This window comes from Myotis lucifugus, unplaced genomic scaffold, assembly GCF_000147115.1.
Source record: "Myotis lucifugus unplaced genomic scaffold, Myoluc2.0 scaffold_38, whole genome shotgun sequence".
Taxonomy (NCBI): Eukaryota; Metazoa; Chordata; class Mammalia; order Chiroptera; family Vespertilionidae; genus Myotis; species Myotis lucifugus.
The window spans coordinates 650,265-673,698 of NW_005871086.1; the positions used below are offsets into that span (position 1 = coordinate 650,265).

The window sequence follows — 23,434 nt, forward strand, 5'->3', positions numbered from 1 at the left end:
CAAGTGGCGACGGGGAGAGCACGTTCAGGGCGTTCTCAAGGAAACGGTGTCTAAAGGTGAAGCTGAGGGCGAGCGTAAACTCTCTTGCTCAGACCTGAGAACCATTCAAGGTGGCGCCTCAGAGAATAGTTCAGCCAAACAGGAGGATTCTAAAACGCCCGAGAGCCTCACCCTCAGCACTCTCAGCAGAGGTCAAGGCACAGAGCTGTCTCAAAGAGGCATCTAACGGTGATTTCTGTCCAGTGGAAAAATCCCAACAAGATTCACAGAAGACCTGGGGTGGCAGAACCACAGCGGCTTGAACTGTAAGACAGTAGGAAATGAAAAGAAGCCTCTCAACCCCAAACTTCTTCAGACAGGAAGCAAGCGGGGACCGCTCGGCTACAAACACAGACTTGCTTTCATAGAAAGTGAAGGGTGGTTCAGCAGGGCAGAATCATGATCTCAGAGGCGGAGCACACAGCCACAGAGAATTATTCCCAGGACTTGAATCCTAACGAAAGGTTTGCCAACAAGTGTCCTACGGAATTTCAAAATTTCTATGATGCAGTGACTCCTGCGTGCCTGCCTCCCCCTCCTCCTATTTTCCCCGTGGTGTTTCTTTTATACCTGCCCTGTGTTATGTGTGTGCATGTAGAAGCCAGATGTATTTAGTTAATCAGCTTTATGATTGAGAGGAATTATTCTGGAGAGATTCTATGTAGGGAACCATACCTGATGAGCTTCATCCATACATGATTTAGATGATGTAATTATGGACCTTGAGCTGCCACTCTAATGGGATGCGACTTTTGGGGGTCTGTGGAGGGGGTGAGTAAATTTTGCATGTAAGGTGGACATGCATCAGTGAGGGCCAGAGGCAGACTATGATAGGCAGTCTTTGATAGCTCCACCGACTCTCACCTCCTGATATTCATGCCTTTGTATAGTCCACTCCTACAGTGAATAAGGCTGACCTGTGTAACCAAAAGAATATTGCAGAAATTAGAGTATGTCACTTCCACGAAGTACGAGATAATAAATGTTTATTGATTTTAACTGATAAAATTTGGGACAAATTGTTGTGTGGCAATACATAACTAATCCATCTCATTATGAACTAATGAATTTAAGCATATTTAATAGACTATTAAATCAAATATGATTGTTAAGTATTTAAGGAGAGCTACTAATAAAGAGGAATTGGTAGAAGAAGAAAAAAATGCAGTGAAAAACAAAGAAATCTTAATCCAAAAGGAAACAGGAATCGGGTGGGGGAGGAAAGCAAATTTGAAAAAGTATGACAAATGGAAAAAATAAAATTTAATTTAATGTATCAAAAAGCCCCCAAAATTGTAAAAAGAAGAGGAGGTGGAAAAAGAAAAAGTAGGAAAAGGAGGAGGAGGAGGGAAGGGGAGGAGGAAGAGGAGGGGAGAAGAGCAGGAGGAGGAGAGGAGAGGAGGGGGAGAAGGAGGAGGAGGGGAGAGAAGGAAGAGGGGAGAGAAGGAAGAGGAGGAAGAGGAGGAAGAGGAGGAAGAGGAGGAGGAGGAGGGGAAAAGAGGAGGAAAGGAGAGGAGGAGGAGGAGGAGAGGAGGAGGGGGGGGGAAGAAGAACAAAAGAGGTGGTCCCTTTCAAAATAAGTTCATGTCCTAATAGGGAAACCCTGTGAATGCTTTCTTATTAAGAAAAAGTCTTTTGCCAAAACCGGTTTGGCTCAGTGGATGGAGCGTCGGCCTGCGGACTGAAGGGTCCCGGGTTCGATTCCGGTCAAGGGCATGTACCTGGGTTGTGGGCACATCCCCAGTGGGGGGTGTGCAGGAGGCAGCTGATCGATATTTCTCTCTCATCGATGTTTCTAACTCTCTATCTCTCTCCCTTCCTCTCTGTGAAAAATCAATAAAATATATTTAAAAACCCTGTGAATGCTTTCTTATTAAGAAAAAGTCTTTGTAAATGTAATTGAATTAAGAATCTTGAGATGAGATCATCTGAATTGCCCTGATGTGCCCCAAGTCCAATACGAGAGAAAAGAGAAGCCGCACTCACAGAGGAGAGGCCATGTGAAGACAGAGACAGAATGGAACTGTGTTGCTACAAGCCAAGGAGCACCTGGAGCCATCAGAAGCTGGAAGAGGCAAGAGAGGATTCCTTCTCTCCTGGAGCCTTCAGAGGGAATATGGCCCTAGAGACACCTTGACTTTGGACCTGTTGCTTCCAGAAATAAATTTCTATGAAGAAATAAATTTTAAGCCAATAATAATAATAATAATTATAGAAAGAATAAAAAAGCCTGAACCCAAACCTTCCAACATCTTACCTATATAAAAGCAGAGATACTCTGATTGGTTAAAAGAGAGAATTCCAGATACTTGCTATTTACAAAAGCCATACCTGAAATGTGGAGTGTTGGTTTCCAAAATGACCGTATGTGAAACGAGCTAACAGACACAAATGAAGGACACAAATTTCTTTACTGTAATACATAGAGGGTGTAACAAACTAACTGAATAAAGGTAGTACCTGCATAGAGAATACACTGCAGCACTTTATCAGTGGAACACTTCTCCCTGGCCTTCAGATCTCCATTCCATCCTTTTCAGAGTTGCCACTCATGAGGCTTGTTTGATTTCTGCCTAGCCCATGCCAGCTGTTCTGATAAAGCCCCTGAACGCTTACTGTGTGACAAGTTACATCTGAAGTCAATATTCCAGGCATATCATTATCCTAAAGACCTAGGTTTCAGGTCTGCTTGGGGAAATTCTGCAAATATAATGGCACAGAAAGGTTGAAAATAAAGGGTTAACCGTGAAGAGATGGAAAAGGTATACCAGGCTAAAAGTAATAAAAATAACACTGTAGTGACAATATTAATATCAGGAAGTATGTTTCAGAACAAAAATATTAGCAGGCATAAAGAAGGCTGTGTTATAATGACAAATGGGCAAATTTATCAAAGAGGACTGACAAGAAAAGAGATTCTGAGATGCCCTAAAGTAAAGTTACCGTGGCAGGAGAAAGAGACAGAACAACAAGCCTGTTAGTAGCCATGGAACAGCTCTGACAAAAGACTGCTCACATCCCTATAATCTGCTGAAGTTCCAGGTGGCTCTTTCTGTGATTATCCAAAGGAGAGCACAGCCTGCCACTGTGGGACCCCTGCAGCCTCCGCTTCTCATTTGCACATGAGCTTCAGGACTCTGCTGCGTCCATCCCAGAACTAGCTCCTCTTCACCTTCTCCTATCGCCTTTGTCTATGGCTAATGTAAAGTCTTTCAGAACGACTTACATCTCCCTCCCCCCCGCCCCACACTTGATATATAAAAATGCTTGCAAACTCCTGGGTGTTGAATATGTCTTTCCTATTTATCCATGTTGCTGGTTGTTTAGACTCCACGCCCCAAGACTGGCCTCCTTCTCCTTCTCCTTTCTTTGCTAGTGCTGCCAGTGGAAATTGTACCTTTTCCCCCAGGATTGCATGGAAGCATTCTACAGACCCATGCACGGGAGGTGGTGACGTGGCAAGATTTATTCGGGTGGAAATAGACGGCTGCCCCTGGATTTCCAATGTCTTAACTCCATCTGTGCTGCCATGGAAAACTCCAGTTTGCCTTCATCAAGGCCAAAACAAGGACCAGTCTCCAGAGTGTCTGTTTCATATTAAAGCTTAGTCCTTCGGAGTCTGCGACGTCTGCTGCAGACTTGGTTGGCTGCTAAACCTGCTTGGTTGCACGTGTTACTGGTCGAGAGAGAGAGAGAGAGAGAGAGAGAGAGAGAGAGAGAGAGAGAGAGAAAGAGAGAGAGAGAGAGAGAGAGAGAGAGAGAGAGAGAGAGAGAGAGGCTTTGTTCCCTGGGATGATATTATCTCAGGCTTGGGAAGGACCAGAAGCTTTTTCAAAACAGCCCATCAACTTCCCAAGCTTTCACAGGCTTGCACTAGGTCCCACCTAGGTCTTCTGGGGTTGTGTCTTTTACCCAATCCGATCCTTTCCCCAGGCTAGACTGGCAGGCCTCTATGGTCACCACCTTGGCTCCTATTGTGCATGCCTCATAAGAGCACCTCCAACCATGCCATTTTGACTTCTACTGCGCAGGTGCTGACCCTCCTCTTTATTGTTTTATTTCCCCCCCCCAGCGATCTGTGGGGGAATGGACGGTGGTTCCCTGGGGAGTGTGTGAAGTTGTAACTTCCTAGTGAAACAAGCAGGCTCATGCTCCCCCGTTGATTATGCTTAATAATGTCTGATTCCCCTTGTTCCTTTCCTTTATTAATCTCTAACTACATATGCTAACACTAGGAATAATAGACCCCCCCCCCTTTTTTTAAATCTTCACCCAAGGATATTTTTAGAGAGAGTGGAAGGGAGGGAGGGAGAGAAAGAAAGAGAAAAACATCAATGTGAGAGAGACACATTAATTGGTTGCCTCCTGCATGTGCCCCGACTGGGCCAGGGATGTGTCTTTGACTGGGAATCGAACCCAAGACCCTTCAGTGCTCAGGCTGACATTCTAACCACTGAGAAACACCAGCCAGAGCATTGGTCCTTAAAAAAAAAAAAAAAATATATATATATATATATATATATATATATATATATATATATATATTGATTTCACAGAGGAAGGGAGAGGGATAGAGAGATAGAAACATCAATGATGAGAGAGAATCATTGATTGGCTGCCTCCTGCATGCCCCCTAATGGGGATCAAGCCTGCAACCTGGGCATGTGCCCTTGACTGGAATCGAACCCGGGACCCTTAAGTCCGTAGGCCGACACTCTATCCCTGAGCCAAATTAGGTAGGGCTGACCCTTTCTTTTTAAAAGACTTCCAGCCATGGAAGTTAAAAATTTTTTCAACAGGACATAACAGGGTTTAATGTTTATGTATCTAATAACAGAACTTGAAAATACATGAAGCAAAAACTGAAGAACTCCAAGGAGAAATAAATTTACAACTACAGATAGAGATTTCAGTGTACTCCCTTTTCAATTCTTGATAGAACAATTCGGCAGAACATTAGTACGGATATAGAAGCAGATATGAATAACACTATCAACAACTTGATCTAACTGACAATGATAGACCCCTCTACAGGACAACAGCAGATCATGCATTCTTTTCAAGTGGACATGGAACGTTCACTAAGAGAGACAGTATTCTGGTCCATAAAACAGGTTTCAATAACTTTGAAAGCATTTAAATCAGACAAAGTGTGTTCTCTGACCACATGCTATTAAATTAAAGTCAGTAACAATCTCTAGAAAATCCCCAAGTATTTGGGAAAAAATAATATACCTCTACATTTTACTATGATCTTGATGAATGGGGAGGTCCTCGGCTATAATCTAGGTCACAGTCTAAATTGGGTAGCTGGCATAGAAGAAAGAAAAACTGTACAAACTTGGTTTTCTAGTGTGGAGGAAATACAGATAACAATGACCTAGGTGTTAAGTTTGGAGTTCAGGTAGAGCAGTCCTTTGGGGCTAATGAAGCATTATTGGCAGGGACCTGGTGTGGCTCCACTCCCTTCACTCCCAATTTCCCAGTCACCTGATTCCCAGGAGTAGAGACTCTAGGAGATGCTAATAATTTTGTAAACACATTAATGGTCTACATGGGGCCAATTATTTTGACTTCCTGGCCTGCCGTCTGAACCCTCATCCATGATGTACATCATCCTCCCCAGGGAAGAGATGACTCTGGGATATCTCCCGCCAGTATGGGATCAGTTGCGAGGGCCTTGCCGGGAGTGGGGCTGCCTCACTCCCCTCACCACGGGAGTGGTTAAAGTCAGTAGAGGACTTTGATTCCCAGACTCAGTCTATAAACCCAATGCATCTGGCTTTATCTTTACTGTTTTTCTACTGAAGGCTTGTGTTCTGACCCCCAGAGCAATAGTCTGCCATCCAATCATGGACTGTGTTGGAATTAAGTGGTTTGCTTAAGAATATCTCAAGCAACTTTGAAGGAGGATATCCTCTGGCGTTTGATTATCATCAGGTAATACTCAGATTTCTGGGAATTGTTAACTACTAATACACATTCTGTAAGCAAGAGAATGTCCAGGAAAGCCATGCTACCTACAGGCTTTTCCTCCAGGACTTGGAGAATCTTAGCAAGTTAAAAAAGGACATTTACATGTGGCTCAGGAAGATATGTGCACGTCTGCAGGTACCTCATGGCTTAGTGTTTCTCAAATTGTGGTTCAGATACAACCTCTTTTAGAGTCACCTGATTTGGGGCCCAGCTATGCACCTGTTGGAATAAATAGGTCTAGTTTCTGAGGTTGAGACCTAGAATTTGCAGCTTCTCCAGTGGCCCTTGGGCAAGGCACTTTAATGTTTAAGAACTATTGTTTGGGCCCTAACAGGTTTGGCTCAGTGGATAGAGCATCGGCCTGTGGACTGAAGGGTCCCAGGTTTGATTCTGGTCAAGGGCATGTACCTTGGTTGTGGGCACATCCCCAGCAGGGGGTGTGCAGGAGGCAGCTGATCGATGATTCTCTCTCATTGATGTTTCTAACTCTCTATCCCTCTCCCTTCCTCTCTGCAAAAAAATCAATAAAATATGTTTTGTTTTGTTTTTTAAAAAAGAACTATTGTTTGGGACCACTGTTGCTCAGAGTCACTGGCTGCTTCCTCTGGCTGCCTGCTCTCTGTGTCCCCATTCTGCTATTCCAGGGAGAAGGCCATGAAGGATGTATAAATAAAGCCCCTCTCCTGCTCCTCCCTCAACTACAGGCCTCAGGCATCTGCTCTCACTCCTACTTACTTCACTCCCAATTCATTTCCCTATAAGGTCTCCCTTATGTTTTCTTCTTGGTTTTCATTCACAGGTACAAACTGCAGTCAACAGAAATAGCAGTTATTCTAGAAACCTTTGAAAAACTGTCAGAGATGTCAATTTCTCCAGTTTCTTGATTGACTATATTCTGAATAATTTTGAATTTAGTGCAGCTTGGAGAAGAGAGATGAGAGAAAAAAGGGTAGAGAAAGAAAGAGATTGGATTTAAAGCAAGTCATACATCTGGGGGATCTGATCAGCTACCACCCTACTCGGTTCCATCACACCTCACCACCTCATCTACCCTACCTTGAGTATTGGCCACATTCCTTGTTTTGTCCATTTTTTAAATCAGAGAGATACTTGCAGACCTACTACCCACACCAAAACAGTCTACTGAGGAAAGATGTGAAACTGGGTCTCAAGATTATGACTCCACTCTTCACTGGGATTTTACAGTCATTTCTCTGAAGTCCTTGTTATTTGCCTTGAAGCTGAGTTTGCTTTTGACACCAATGGGGCTGATGCCATTTGCAACCCAAATCTAGCACTGCCACATCACTGCAGTAATGGGGTTCATTATAAATTAGAAGCTGTTGGGTTAAGAATGTCTGAATGTTACATTTCAGAGACATCACTTAAATATGCTCTGGATGCTTTAAAAGAAGTTACTGATGCCCTCTGTTCAAATTTGCACTCATGGTTTTTTTTTGTTTGTTTTTATCCTCACCAGAGAGGATGTTTTTATTGATTCTAGAGAGAGAGGAAGGGAAAGAGAGAGAGGAAGAGAGAGAAACATCGATCAGTTGCCCTCCGTGTGCGCCCCAACCGGGGACTGAACGTGCAGTCTAGGTATGTGCCGACAGGGAATCAAACCCATGGCCTTTTGATGCATGGGATGCTGCTCAACCAACTGAACTGCACTGGCCAGGGTGTTGTTGTTTTGTTTTATTGATCATGTGTTAGGTCTATCTCCCCAACTTAGCTTAGAATATTCAAAGCTAACATTCTTTTTTTAAAAAAATATATTTTATTGATTTTTTACAGAGAGGAAGGGAGAGAGATAGAGAGTTAGAAGCATCGATGAGAGAGAAACATGGATCAGCTGCCTCCTGCACATCTCCTACTGGGGATGTGCCCGCAACCCAGGTACATGCCCTTGACCTGGGACCTTTCAGTCCGCAGGTCGACGCTCTATCCACTGAGCCAAACCGGTTTCGGCAAAGCTAACATTCTTTAATTTTTTTCATGTACTAGGCTTTATTTAAGTGCTTTACATGGATTAACTCATTGAATTTTTACAACAATCTTTTGAGATTAATGCTATTATCCCTATTTTACAAATGAGAAACCTGAAACTCGGAATGGTCAAATAACGTTTCCACAGTAAAACAAATAGAAGGTTTCGGCTTGGAACGTGGGCAGTCTGACACCAGAGTCTATGTGTTTAAACACGAAATATACTGTCTCTAAGAAGGTCAGACACTCTTTTTTTTAAAAATGTTTTTTTATTGATTCCAGAGAGGAAGGGAGAGGGAGAGATAAAAACATCAATAATGAGAGAGAATCATTGATCGGCTGCCTCCTGCATGCCCCACACTGGGGATCGAGCCTGCAACCCGGGCATGTGCCCTTGACTGGAATCGAACCCGGGACCCTTCAGTCCACAGGCTGATGCTCTATCCACTGAGCCAAACCAGCCAGGGCAAGGTCAGGGGAACACAGAGCTAAGCATATGGAAGACGGTCAATATATATTTGATAAATAACTGATTATTTAGAATTGTTTAAGATTCCTGAGAGACCAAACTGTGTATCTATTTTTTAATATTTTCCATTGGTGATCAACTAATGCTTCCCAATTAACCTACAAGTAGAGAAGACTTTCTTTTTAAAAATTTTATTTTATTTATTTTTGTTGTTAATCCTCACCCGAGGATATTTTCTCCATTGATTTTAGAGCGAGTGGAAGTGAAGGAAGAAGGGAGCGAGAGAGAAAGAGTGACACATTGATTGGTCGCCTCCTGCATGCGCTGGGGATGGAACCTGCAACCCAGGTACATGCAGTTGACCAGGAATCAAACCCCTGACCCTTCAGTGTGCAGGCCGATGCTGTAACCACTGAGAAACACCAGCCAGGGTGAGAAGACATTCTTTATGACTGAGTTCCATCTACAAAACCGGACTTCCTCAGTCAGACCAGTCTCCGGAAGGCTGTCCTCAGGCCAGAACTAAACCTAGTGAGACCGCTTGGTGCTCTGCCTCATTTCTGGTGCTCTCCACGCTCCACACCCAGAGCACCTGAGAAATATGGAAGGAGCAAACCTGAGCCGAGAGATGGAATTTGAGCTCTTGGGCCTCACCAGTGACCCCCAGCTCCAGACACTGCTCTTCGTGGTGTTCCTGGGCATGTACATCGTCACTCTGCTGGGGAATCTGATCATGTTCCTTCTGATCCATGTGAGTGCCTCCCTGAACACACCCATGTACTCTCTCCTGAAAAGCCTGTCCTTCTTGGATTTCTGGTATTCCTCCACGGTTGTCCCCCAGACCCTGGTGAACTTCTTGGCCAAGAGGAAGGTGATCTCCTATCTTGGCTGCATGGCCCAGATGTTCTTCTATGCGGGTTTCGCCACCAGCGAGTGCTATCTCATTGCTGCCATGGCCTACGACCGCTACGCTGCTATTTGTAACCCCCTGCTCTACCCTGTCACCATGTCTCCTGAGGTCTGCGTCTCTCTGATTGTAGGCTCCTATGGTGCAGGATTCCTCAATTCTCTTATCCACACAAGCTGTATCTTCAGTTTGAAATTCTGTGGTGCTCACGTGGTCACACATTTCTTCTGTGATGGACCGCCCATCCTGTCTCTGTCTTGTGTGAGCACCTCACTGTGTGAGATCCTGATGTTTATTTTTGCTGGTTTCAACCTTTTGAGCTGCACCCTCACCATTTTGGTTTCCTACCTCTTAATTCTCTTCACCATCCTGAGAATGAATTCAGCCCAGGGCAGGTTCAAGGCCTTTTCCACCTGTGCTTCTCACCTCACCGCGGTGTGTCTCTTCTATGGCACAACACTTTTTATGTACCTGCGCCCCAGGTCCAGCTACTCCCTGGCCCAAGACCGCACAGTTGCAGTGATCTACACGGTGGTGATCCCAATGCTGAACCCCCTTATCTACTCTTTGAGAAACAAGGATGTGAAGGAAGCTTTAAGAAAGGTTTGGAGCAGGAAAATAATGGAATGATCTCAACTCGTTACCACATATCTTTAGGAAGTCGAGGAAACTTTACCTTATGTGGTGCTAATCTGAGCACATTCCCATGCTCACCAGGGAGCAGCGGGCTTGCTCTCTGGTCTAGACGCAGGTGCTTCTGCATCAGCCTGCCAGCCTGCTGTAGAAAGAGCTGACTTTTTTTCATATGATTCATTCATATATCCATGTTTATGAACATTCCACTCTATTGTTAGAAACTGACATTTATGTTCTTCATGGTAAAGTTCCCCCTTACCTAATTCGAAGACCTTGGTTGATTCTTTAGAATCTCCTCTTTGTAAAAAATGACTCCTTGGCTTAAACATTTTTTGGATTGTCTAGTTATTTGAATCATACTGTAACAACAACTTCAAAAGTTCACGTGACGTTTCATTGTCTTTGTTGACTTTTCCCCCTAGCCAAATAGCTACTTGGTCACTTTCAAACTGAATAAGCTTGGGCAAATTAAGAATCACAGATGACTCATCTTTTGTTTTTAATTAAGTTTTTGTTGTTGTTCTTTTACTTTTTAAAAAATATATATTTTTATTGATTTCAGAGAGGAAGGGAGAGGGAGAGAAAGGTAGAAACATCAATATTGAGAGAGAATCATTGATCGGCTGCCTCCTACATGCCCCACACCAGGGATCGAGCTCCCAACCTGGGCGTGTGGCCTTGACCAGAATCAAACCGTGAACTCCTGGTTCATAGGTCGATGCTCAATCACTGAACCATGCCAGTTGGGCTCATCTTTTTTTTTTTTTAATGGACACAACTTTTAGAACTCTATCTTCTGTCAACCTTATTTCTATTCTGTTTAAGAGTCTATGGAAGAACAGCTTAAGACCACTCAGTGGTTGTTCCTACCCATTCAGTGGGCTGAGCAGTGGGGGCTGCAGACCAGGCTTCAGTGGCAGCTGAGCATGCAGGTTTCAATAGGAAACGGCTGAATAGGCACAGAGGGTACCTGTGCCTTCAGACCATTCTGTGACCTCAGGTTACGCAGCAGTGAACTTGGGTGCCGAAGTCCATTCACCCTGAAACTCCTCCTTGGACACAGCCTTTCCAGCAGCGGCCTGCTCTTCATTTTCCATCTCTGTAGAAGTAGAGATCAGGCATGACCTCCCTGTGGGTGGTCAGGGGAGACGGTGCTGCACATGCGCATGAACTTCCCAGGCCCGCATCCACCACAGCAGACCCACTGAGCGAGCCCCCTGTTGTTGCAAGGGATGGCAATGCCCACATCGCTCAGAGGAGAGTCTGTGATACACAGAGCAGGGGGAGGCAGGTTAACATAAGGCACCTCTGTGAGAGGCTGGTGGTCAGCCCTGGGGTCAGTAACCACCAGAAGTCCCAGCTCCCGGAAGGCTGCCTGGATCTGGGTGGTGGACGTTCCAGGAGTGAAGCGGCAATAGCAGTGGCTCCAATGGCAGCAGCACACTTCAGCGCAGCTCACTGGCCGGTATTCCTGGACGATGTGACACTGACCTCAGCAGGGTTTTCAATGGCAACAGTGGCACGAGCTGCCAGCAGAAGCTCTCCCAGGTTCTCTTCAGATTGATGATGCAGACACCACCACGCTTCCTTTTGTAGATGTTCTGTTTCATTTGAAATCAAAGTTAGTGCCACCTAAGTGGGGTCCTGCTGCAAGGAATGTAAGGACATCCTCCTCCTTCATTTGCAGGACATCAAGGGCTCCGGACATTGTGAAGGTTTCCCTTCATGTGGAAACTCAGAACAACACTGTGTGGGCACCTCTCTGGGTAGCACGGAAAAGATGATGTCTCGCATTTTAATTGGTGTGGTTTAAACTTTTTTTTTAAATATGGGGGCAGGCTAGAAGGGTTAATGGGGGAAAAAAGGGAACCTGTGTAATAATTTCAACAATAAAGATTTTTTTAAAAATGTGAATAGACTTTTAGAGAGGGAGAGAGAGAAACATCAATTTGTTGTTCCACGTCTTTGTGCATTCATTGGTTGATTCTTGTATGTGCCCTGACTGGGGATCAAACCCACAATCTTGGCATATCGGGACAATGCTTTAACCAACTGAGTTACCCAGCCAGGGCTAAGAGGTGTGAGTTTTAAATTAAGTCCTCAGATACTGCAGGTAAATCATTCAGCATATAATAGTCATTGGTATGTTCCCTCACCTTTTCCTTTATAGCAGCACCCCTAAGCTGCTATATAAGCACACCACAGAGTGAGAATGAGGAGAACATATTTTGCCTTTCTCAAAGACTGTTGTCCCTGCTAGCATTCTGTTCCTGGTAATTTGTAAGTTGTGATTGAATTAAACTAAACATTTTTAATTAAATCAGATAGAGGGAACTCAATCAAGCATGATATTCCTGGGCTCTTTGTCCTCCTTGGTAAACGTGAAGAAAAGGAACCAGGCATGCTTGGCTAGTCCCCTCGCGGGGGAGACCTGCCCTGGCTCAGTGAATCCATGACTCACTCAGCAAAGTCTGCTTAACTCTGGAGTTCAGTTTCATAAAGACTATGTTCCCACAGATACAATTCATATACTTTCGCCTTTAACAGTAACACAATTGATATTTTGCTATCTATCTGATTATATTTTATCCTTTTTCTAAATTGTTTAGAATCAGGAGGGGAAGAATGGTGCTATGTATTGACACACCCACACAAAAATCCTGAAACTGAACTTGTTCCTAAATTTAATGGCAACTTCTCCTTTCCTAATAGACTTTACTGTTAGCCTTTAATAATTAATGTTGATCATATTTAAGTATAGTGATTTTCTTTTGGTGCTAATTAGAAATTTTATTAGAGGTGGTATAGTATAGCTGATAAGAATGTGGGTTCTAGAGATACACTACCTTGGTTCAAATCCTGGCTCCATCATTTCCATATGTGTGACATTATTTAACCTCATTGAGTTTCTCCTTTGTAAAGTAGGGATAAAAAATAATTGCAGCAATACAGTTGTTGTTAGGAGAATTAAATAAATTAATGCAAGCAAAGCCCTGGGAACAAATGCCTGGAATAAATAGCTGTTCTTATTAGAAATGGCTGCTGAATTTTTATCAAATGCCTTTTCAATAACTTGATATAGTCATTAATCTTCCTCCTATATTATATTTCCGAGGTAAATTGAAGACATAGATTTCCTTTTGTTAAACCATTTTTGTTTCCTGGAATCCTACTTGGTCATAAAATGATTTTCTTTTAATAGACTGTTGGATCTGATTTGCAAAGAGATTATTTAGAGTCTTGGCATCTATATTCAAAAATAAACTTGGTTTATGGTCGTTTTTTAAAATATATTTTTTATTGATTTCACAGAGGAAGGGAGAAGGAGAGAGAGATAGAAACAAAAATGATAAGAGCAAATCATTAATCGGCTGCCTCCTGCATGTCCCACACTGGGGATTGAGCCCTCAACCCAGGTATGTGCCCTGACCAGGAATTGAACCATACTCTACTGGTTCATAGGTTGATGCTCAAACACTGAGCCACGCTGACTGGGTTTTATGGTCTTTTTGTATTATCTTTATTGTGTTTTAGTATTAAGGGTAAACTAGTTTTATAAAATGTATTTAAGTTCTTTCAACTTTTCCAATAGAATAATTTAAATAAGATAGAAATATCTGTTCCTTAAAAATGATTCTCAGCTATAAATCCATCTGGAACTGGTGCCTTTTAAAAAGGTAGATCTTTAATTAGCTTTCCAATTCCTTCTTATTTTAAATATATTTTTATTGATTTCAGAGAGGAAGGGACAGAGAAAGATAGACACATCAATGATGAGAGAGAATCATTGATCCCATGCCTCCTGCACGCCCCCTATTGGGGTTCGAGACTGAAACCTGGCATGTACCCTGATTGGGGATGGAACCGTGGCCTCCTGGTTCATGAATTGATGCTCAACCACTGAGATGGGAATTGAGGACTTTTAATTAGTTTACCAAGGGATTCCCAGGCACCCTAATGTTTTATGAACATTGCACCAAACTCGAAGAGTAAAGGGACCATGCTACTCTTGTTCACCACTGTAATCCCCACATCTGGAACAATACCTGGAATATAGTGCTCAATAATTATTGAATGAGTAAAGGAATGAATGAATTCTGGCATCAGTCTTTATTATTCTTTCAGAAACCATGTCTCCTTTACTTTAGGGCAACGATTTTCAACCAGTGTGCCACGAGATTTTTAAAACATGCAATACCTGACTATTTAGTCAGGGGCACTAATCTCTTTTCCCTTAGATTGTCAAATGAAAAATGACAACAGCCAACACAACAATAGCCATCTGGTGTGAATGAATCAAAATTATACCTATTTTTTCACCCTAGCCAGGTGGCTCAGTTGGTTGGAGAATCATCCACACACCAAAAGATTTAGGGTTTGCTCCTGGCCAGTGTGCCTCAGTGGTTGAGCATTGACCCATGAACCAGGAGGTCACAGTCAAGGCACATGTCCTGGTTGTGGGCTCAGTTCCCAACAGGAGGAGTGCAGGAGGCAATGGATCAATGGTTGTCTTTCATCATTGATCTTTCTATCTCTCTCTTCCTCTCCCTTTCTCTCTCTGAAATCAATAAAAACATATTAAAATAAAAAGATTTCAGGTTTGGGTTTGACCTAGGTTGGGGTGTGTATGGGAGGCAACCAATTGATGTTCCTCTCTTCCCCCCCTTCCTCTCCCTTTCAAATCAATAAAAACATATCCTTGGGTGAGGATTAAAAAATATTATACCATTTTTTTGGTGTGCTGCAGAATTTTAGTAATTAGTTTATATGGGCCATGAAATGAAGAAGGTTGAAAATCATTGCCTTAGGGCAATGGTGCTCAAATGTTTTGGTTTCAGGACCCAAAGAGCTTGCCTTAGAAAATCCTAGCAAACACAAGATGATGTAAACACATTTTCTATTAGTCATTAAAGTGATATCAGTATACTTCCCGTAGCCTCTGGAAAGCTCTTCTGTGTACTCATAAGAGAATGAGAACGAAAAGGAGGAAAGAATCTTAGGATTATTATGAAAATAGCTTTGCCCTCCTGAACTTCCTTTGTGAATCACTGTTGGCCACAGGCAGCATGACATGCTGGTTAAAGTGCATGAACGCTAGAATAAGGGCTTCTGGATGTGAATGGCCTCTTTCACGGACTAGCCGTGTGACACTACTTAACCTTCTTGTGCTTCATTTTCCTTATCTGCGGGGCAGGGATAATGGTGCCTGCTTCCTAGGAGTGCTGAGTTAAAGGACTGTGAGTGTTTAAGACAGTGTCAAGCACACAGTAAACATAACAAGGATAGATGTAAATCTGATTAGAAATGAAGGTGGTCCTGGCTGGCGTGGCTTCATGGTTGAGTGTTGACCCTGAACCAGGAGGTCACAGTTTGATTCCTGATGAGGGCACATGCCCGGGTTGCAGGCTCGATCCCCATTGGGGGGCGCACAGGAGGCAGCCAATCGATGATGTTTCTCTCTCATCAATGTTTCTATCTCTTTATCCATCTCCCTTTCTCTCTCTCTCTCTCAAAATCAATAAAAACATATTTAAAAAAAGATGCATTGATCTCGTAAAATGAAAAAAAAAGTTTAGAAATAAAGGTGGTATTATTATTATTATGCTACATGGTTGCTCATAACTGCTATTTTCTCAGGCCTTTTTATGAAATTTATTGGAGTAACATTGGTTAATGACATTATATAAATTTCAGGCATAAAACTTTGTAATATGACATATATATTCCATTGTATGCTCACCACCTGAAGTCTAGTCTCCTTCCATCGCCATGTATTTGATCCCCTTGATAAGCTTAGTCCTCCCCTTACCCTCTTCTCCTCTGGTAACCACCATTCTGTTGTCTGTGTCTATGAGTTTGGTTTTTTTTGTTAGTTTGTTTTGTATGTTCATTTACTTTTTGTTTTATACCCCACATATGAGTGAAATAATATGATTCCTGTCCTTTTCTGCCTGACATATTTCACTTAGCATAATGTTCTGCAGATTTATCCATGTTGTCACAAATGGCAATATTTTATCTTCTTATGGCTGAGTAGATATATATATATATATATATATATATATATATATATATATATATATATATATCAGGTATACTTTATCTAATCATCTGTCAAAGGACACTTAGGTTGTTTCCATGTCTTGGCTATTGTGAATAATGCTGTAATAAACATAGAGGTACATATATTGTTATGAATAACTGTTTTCAAAATGTCCAGGTAGCTAGATACCCAGAAGAGTAATTGCTGGATCATATGGTAGCTCTATTCTCTCTCTCTCTCTCTCTCTCTCTCTCTCTCTCTCTCTCTCTCTCTATATATATATATATATATATATATATATATATACATAGCCTATATAATAAAAGGCTAATATGCAAATTGACTGAGCAGCAGAACGACTGGTCGCTATGATGCACACTGACCACCAGGGGGAAGACGCTCAATGCAGAAGCTGCCCCCTGGTGGTCAGTGCACTCCCACAGAGGGAGTGCCGCTCAACCAGAAGCTGGGCTCATGGCTAGTGAGTGCAGCTGTGGTGGCGGGAGCCTCTCATCCCCCCCGGCTCCCCAGGGCTCCTGGACCGCTAGAGGGCACAGGCCAGGCTGAGGGACCACCCCGAGTGCACAATATATATAATTGATTTCAGAGAGGAAAGGAGAGAGAGTGATAGAAACATGAATAATGAGAGAGAATAATTGATTGGCTGCCTCCTGCATGCATCCCATAGGGGATTGAGCCCACAACCCAGGCATGTGCCCTGACCAGGAATTGAACCATGACCTCCTGGTTCACAGGTCAATGCTTGACCACTGAGCCATGCCGGCTGGATGACAGCTCTATTCGTAATTTTTTGAGGAACCTCCATACTGTTTTTCATAGTGGCTGTACCAATTTACATTCCCTCCGCAGTGTATGAGGGTTTCTTTTCTCTACATTCCCTCCTGCATTTATTTCTTGTCCTATTAATAATCATTTAACCAGTGTGAGGTAGTCTATCATTGTTGTTGTTTTTTATTTTATTTTTCAACTAGAGGCCCGATGCACGAAATTCGTGCACAGGGCGGGGGTCCCCTCAGCCCAGCCTGTACCCTCTCCAATCCGGGACCCCTTGGGGGACATCCTTCTCACAATCCTGGACTGCTGGCTCCTAATTGCTCACCTGCCTGACTACCTGGTCACCCCAAACTGCCCCCCCCCCCGTCGGCCTTGTCACCCCAAACTACTCCCCCGCTGGCCTAGTCACCCCTCATGCCCCCCCTGCCGGCCTGGCTGCCCCATGCAGCCTCCTTGTTCAGTCATCTGGTCATCCCTCACTAACCCCCCTGCTGGCCTGGTCTTAGGCAGCCATATTGTGAGGGCGTGAGGGTTAATTTGCATATTACCTCTTTATTATATTGGATTACAGTTTACATTCAATATTACTTTGTATTAGTTTCAGGTGTACTTTACAAAGTGTTCCCCCTGATATTTTCAGTACTCACCTGGCACCATATATAGTTATTACCATATTCTTGAATATATTCACTATATTTCCATGACTATTTTGTAACTACAAATTTGTACTTCTTCATTGTGGTTTTGACTTGCATTTCCCTTATAGTTATATCTGTATTTCCCTTATAACTATATATCATGTATCTGTTGGTTGGGTCCCTTTTTATGAGCACAAACCACATTTGCAGCCCATCCATCCTGCAACCCAGTATCAGAGGTTACAGGTTTGGACAAATTTTCTAGTTCCTTCCCTGAATTCTTTTTAAATTCCCTGATATTGTTTGTTGCAATCTATTGCAAATGAAACTTCTAGTCTGTACCTCTTGTTTTTTTTTTTTTATCCCCACCGGAGGATATTTTTTCCATTGCTTTCCAAAGAGAGTAGAAGGGAGGGAAGGAGGGGGAGAGAGAGAAAGAGAGAAACATGGATAGGTTGCCTCTCACGTGCGCCCCGACTGGGAGTGAGGAGCAAACCTGCAACTGAGGTACATGCCCTTGACCAGGAATCAAACCTGAGACTCCTGGGTGCGTAGGCCGATGCTCTAACCACTGAACACATTGGCCAGGGTATAGTCTGTCCCTCTTCAGATGATTTTATTGCATCCTTATTCTCTTTGCTTGCTTTTCCCTTTTCAAAAGGCATTTCTTCCCTACAATATTTTTTTTACTTAGTTAGCCATGCAAGAGATTTTTTTATTTCTAAGTACATGCTTATTTATCTCTGAAATTCTCTTCCTTCTTCACTTTAATAGTTTCCAGAGTCTTTGGTGTTATTTACCTTTAAAACTATATCTTTCCATTTTTTCCCAACTAAAAGTTTCATTTAAGAAGTAAGAAGAGTTTTTGGCCCTGGCCAGAGGGCTCATTTGGTTGAGCGTCTTCCGTGCACTGCAAGGTCACCAGTTCGATTCTGGTTGTGGGTTCAGTCCCCGATTGGGGTGGTTTTGGGAGGCAACTGATCAGTCTCTCTCTCTCTCTCTCTCTCTCTCTCTCTCTCTCTCTCTCTCTCTCCCTCTCCCTTCCTCTCTCTCTCTCTCTCTCTAAATATCAATAAAAAGCATTTTTTTAAAAGAAGAGTTTTTGGCTCAATATAAGAAAAACCTTTAAAAAATATTTTGAACCCAAAATTCCTCACTGGAGAAATTTTGAAAATTCATCTATATTCACTCCACTCAAACGTAACCATTATATGTTGGCATATACAATTCCAGTAAGTTTTTTCCCCTATGCAATCGGTGTTTTTTATTTTATTTATTTATTTATTATTTATTTATTTATTTTTTTTATTAAATCTTTATTGTTCAGATTATTACATTTGTTCCTCTTTTTTTTCCCCCCATAACTTCCCTCCTCCCAGTTCCCGCCCCACCCTCCGCCCTCACTCCCCACCCACTGTCCTCATCCATAGGTGCACGATTTTTGTCCAGTCTCTTCCCGCATCTCCCATTCCCCTTCCCCCCGCCCCAGGAATAGCCAGTCCATTCCCGTTCTATGTCCCTGATTCATTATAATCACCAGTTCATTCTGTACATCAGATTATTTATTCACTTGATTCTTAGATTCACTTGTTGATAGATGCATGTTTGTTGTTCACAATTTGTATCTTTACCTTTTTCTTCTTCCTCTTCTTAAAGGATACCGTTCAGCATTTCGTATAATACTGGTTTGGTGGTGATGAACTCCTTTAGCTTTTCCTTATCTGTGAAGCTCTTTATCTGACCTTCAATTATGAATGATAGCTTTGCTGGATAAAGTAATCTTGGTTGTAGGTTCTTGCTATTCATCACTTTGAATATTTCTTGCCATTCCCTTCTGGCCTGCAAAGTTTCTGTTGAAAAATCAGCTGACAGTCGTATGGGTATTCCCTTGTAGGTAATTGAGTCTCTTTCTCTTGCTGCTTTTAAGATTCTCTCTTTGTCTTTTGCTCTTGGCATTTTAATTATGATGTGTCTTGGTGTGGTCCTCTTTGGATTCCTTTTGTTTGGGGTTCTCTGCGCTTCTTGGACCTGTAAGTCCATTTCTTTCACCAGGTGGGGGAAGTTTTCTGCCATTATTTCTTCAAATAGGTTTTCAATATCTTGCTGTCTCTCATCTTCTGGCACCCCTATAATTCTGATATTTGTACGCTTGAAGCTGTCCCAGAGGCTCCTTACACTATCTTCGTATTTTCGGATTCTTTTTTCATTTTGCTTTTCCAGTTGGGTGTTTTTTGCTTCTTCGCATTTCAAATCTTTGACTTGATTCTTGCGCTCCTCTGGTCTGCTATTGGGTGTCTGTATAATATTCTTTATTTCAGTCCGTGTATGCTTAATTTCTAGTTGGTTCTTTATCATAGCATCAAGGGTCTCATTAGTTTTCGTGAGGCTCTCATCAAGTTTATTGGCAGCTTCTAGCACATTATTGCAAGCCCTCAAAATTGCGTTTTTTAGCTCTATAGCCTCCATTTCTGTCATGTTTTTTTGTCTCCGCATTTTTTATGCTTTCTTGGTGCACCCCCTTGTGGTCTTTGTGCACAGTCTTGTTCTAGTTGAGCCTTGATTGTTGTAGTTTAATACTAGAGGGATTTGACCACCAGGCCGACTGGCTGTGAGAATCAGCTGTATCTGCCGCGGGAAAACTTCTGTCTCTGGAGAGGTGCTAATCTAGCCTTTGCCTGAGGCTATCCGGCAAATGGCTTTGCGCAGGGCTTGGGCGGGGCAGGTCACAGGGGATCAACAGGGCGGGCGGAGGGAGCAGTTATGGCTGCTCTCAGTCCTGTTCCCAGAGGCTCTGCTTCTCAGAACCCCAGCAACGGCTGCAAACCTCGGAGAGAAAGCTGCCTTCACGTTCCAACTGATGTCAGACAATCCCGATTCTCCCGTTTGAGTCTGAGTCCCTAGAGACTCGCCCGGGTCTGGAGCTCAGAGTCTGAGACTCCCTCCTGATTGAAAACGACAACGGCGTCCTCAGCCACCAGCCCGCCCCGAGCGCGCACCACCGCACCTTTATATTTTCCACACTGCGCCTCCTCTGAGCCTTGGTATGCTGTTGTCTTTCCTTCTAGTTGAAGAGTCTCTCCTCAGCCAGCCTTCCTGTGGTTCTGGGTGATGTCCGTTCCGTCTTTTAGTTGTATTTTTAAGTGGTTGTTTGCGGCAGCAATCTCCGGTGTTTACCTATGCCGCCATCTTGGTCTCTCTCTCGGTGTTTTTTATAATGAAATTGTCATCATTCAAATATACTCTTTTGGTTTAATAATATATTAATATATGATAGATAAACACTCCTTTATTTCATTAAATATTATTCTACAGCATGTTTTAAAAGGGACTCACTAAATGACCACTCAATGGACAACCAGAGTAATTAGTCCAGCCAGTATGGCTCAGTGGTTGAGTGTCAACCTATGAACCAGGAGGTCAAAGTTTGATTCCCAGTTAGGACACATGCCTGGGTTTCAGGCTTGATCCCCAGTAGGGGGCGTGCAGGAGGCAGCCGATCAAGATTCTTATCATTGATATTTCTATCTTTCTCCCTCTCTCTTTTTCTCTCTGAAATCAATATATATATATATTTAAAAAGGACTCAAGTAATCCTGGATTTTTGTAGAATAATTAGAACAGTAGTCCTAAATGACCACTCAATGGACAACAAGAGTAATTTGATATTTATCCTTCTACACTTTTTCTATGCATATACTTTTAGAAAAACAAAACCAGCTATATACCAATTGCTTTGTAATGTGCTTTCAAATATTGCAGTAAAATTTACATAACATAAAATTCACCATTTTAATTATTTTAAAGTGTACAATTCAGTGGCATTTAGTAAATTCTAAGTGTTGTATAACCATCTATTATCTAGTTCCAGAACATTTTCAGCTTTGCAAAAAGAAACCCTATAGCCAGTAAGCAGTCACTCCCTGTTCTTTCCTTCCCCCAGCCCTTGGCAACCACTTGCATGCTTTCTGTTTCTATAAATTTGCCTATTTTAGATATTTCAGATTAATGGAATCATACAATACGTGTCCTTTTGTGTCTGACTTCTTAACATAATATTTTCTGGGATCACCCATTTTGTAGCATGTTGGAATAAGAAATGTTCCATCATATGGATATTTGACAACTGTGAATAGTGCTGCCATGAATGTTCATGTGCTTTTTATTTGTTTGTTTGTTGGTTGGTTTAAACACCTGTTTGGTATATGAGTAGAATTGCTAGATCATGTGATACTTCTATGCTTAACCTATTGAGGAACTGCCAAGCTATTTTTTCTTTTTTAAATTTTTTTATTGATTGATTTAGAGAGAGAGAGAGAGAGAGAGAGAGAGAGAGAAGGGGAGGGAGACATTGATTTGTTGTTCCACTTATTTATACATTCACTGGTTGCTTTGCTTCTTGTATGTGCCCTGACCAGGATTGAACCTGAAACCTTGGTGTATTGGGTTGACACTCTAACTGAGTTACCTGGCCAGGGTCCACCAAACTATTTCCCACAGTAGCATTTTAAATTCCTATCAGCAATACATGAGAGTTCTAATTTCTCCACATCCTTGAAAACACTTATTTATTTTCCATTGTCATTTTTTATAGCTATCCTGGCAGAGGTGAAGTGGTAAAGTGGTATCTCATGGTTTCGAATTGCATTTCCCTAATGACTAATGATGTTCAACATAATTTTCATTTGCTTATTGGTCATTTGTCAATGTTGTGGATTTAATCCCCAGTTAGGGCACATACAGAATCAACCAATGAATGCATAAATAAGTGGAACAACTGATCTCTCTCTCTCTCTCTCTCTCTCTCTCTCTCTCTCTCTCTCTCTCTCCCTTCCTGTCTCTCTAAAAGTAATCAAAGAAAAATATTTAAAGCACATTTGTTAAAGAAACAAAAAACAAAGACCCAAAGAGGTGATTAGACACAGGGGATTATATACTATTTTAAAAATACAAGGTGAGAAATTGTGAAGTGACAAGACAAAGGAAAAGGGGTTTGGACTTATGGGAGTGGTAAATTGTGGAAAAGTAAACATGAGGGGGAAATTGATGGAAGATAAGGGTTATTTTAGTAAAGTTTTTTTGTGAAGACCCTTCACGGTGCTGACTCTCTGTCTGCTGTGATAATGATTGCTTTTCTTCCTCCTGCTCTGGGAAAGGAGTTGGGGGAAGACCTCAGGGAAGCTTCCCAAAGTAGGTGAGGCCTGAGCTGAGTCTAAGGATCAGCTGCAGATAGCGACACGAGGGGCTGGTAAGGGGCTAACACTAGATACCACAGCTTGAAGTAGGCATGGAAGTAGGAAACATATGTGACAAAGTGAGATGTTTTGACATGATATGGCTTTGACTCCTGATTAGTGTTTTAACTTCTCACTACTGTGCGTAACACACAGCCCGGACCCATCCAGCCTTGTACTGAGTCAGTGCTGTCATCATCGTCATCCTTGGGTTAATCAAAAATGAAAAAAGAGGGAAGCTCAAAGATGGGGTGGAAGTGTTTATCATACATGTTAATAATTTAAAGAAACTTTCTTTAAGGCTGGATGCCACCTTCCGCAGACTGTTGTCACTGAAGAGTTAAGTGCAAGGAAGGGGATGTGGGAGACGACACTGGAAACACAGGCAGGGGCCAGATCACAGGGGTCATTACACCATTTTAAAAAGCTTGGACTTAAACTTATAGGTCAGGATGGCAAACCTTTTGAGCTCGGCGTGTCAGCATTTTGAAAAACCCCAACTTAACTCTGGTGCCGTGTCACATATAGAAATTTTTTGATATTTGCAACCATAGTAAAACAAAGACTTATATTTTTGATATTTATTTTATATATTTAAATGCCATTTAACAAAGAAAAATCAACCAAAAAAATGAGTTCGCGTGTCACCTCTGACACGCGTGTCATAGGTTCGCCATCACTGTTATAGGTGATGGGGATGACTAAGGATTTTAA

At 42.4% G+C, this 23,434-nt stretch overlaps 1 protein-coding gene and 1 pseudogene across 1 annotated transcript; one reads left to right on the forward strand and one right to left on the reverse strand.

The window, feature by feature from the left end:
• The first annotated feature begins 8,918 nt into the window (after positions 1–8,918).
• On the forward strand, positions 8,919–10,069 carry LOC102436329 (olfactory receptor 5AU1). Its single transcript, XM_014454772.2, is given in 3 exon segments — positions 8,919–8,987; positions 8,989–9,049; positions 9,052–10,069. Coding segments are annotated over 3 exon segments (1,086 nt in total). The 3' UTR covers positions 10,008–10,069.
• A 781-nt stretch (positions 10,070–10,850) lies between these two features.
• Positions 10,851–11,731, reverse strand: LOC106696963 (annotated as a pseudogene).
• Positions 11,732–23,434: the final 11,703 nt, after the last annotated feature.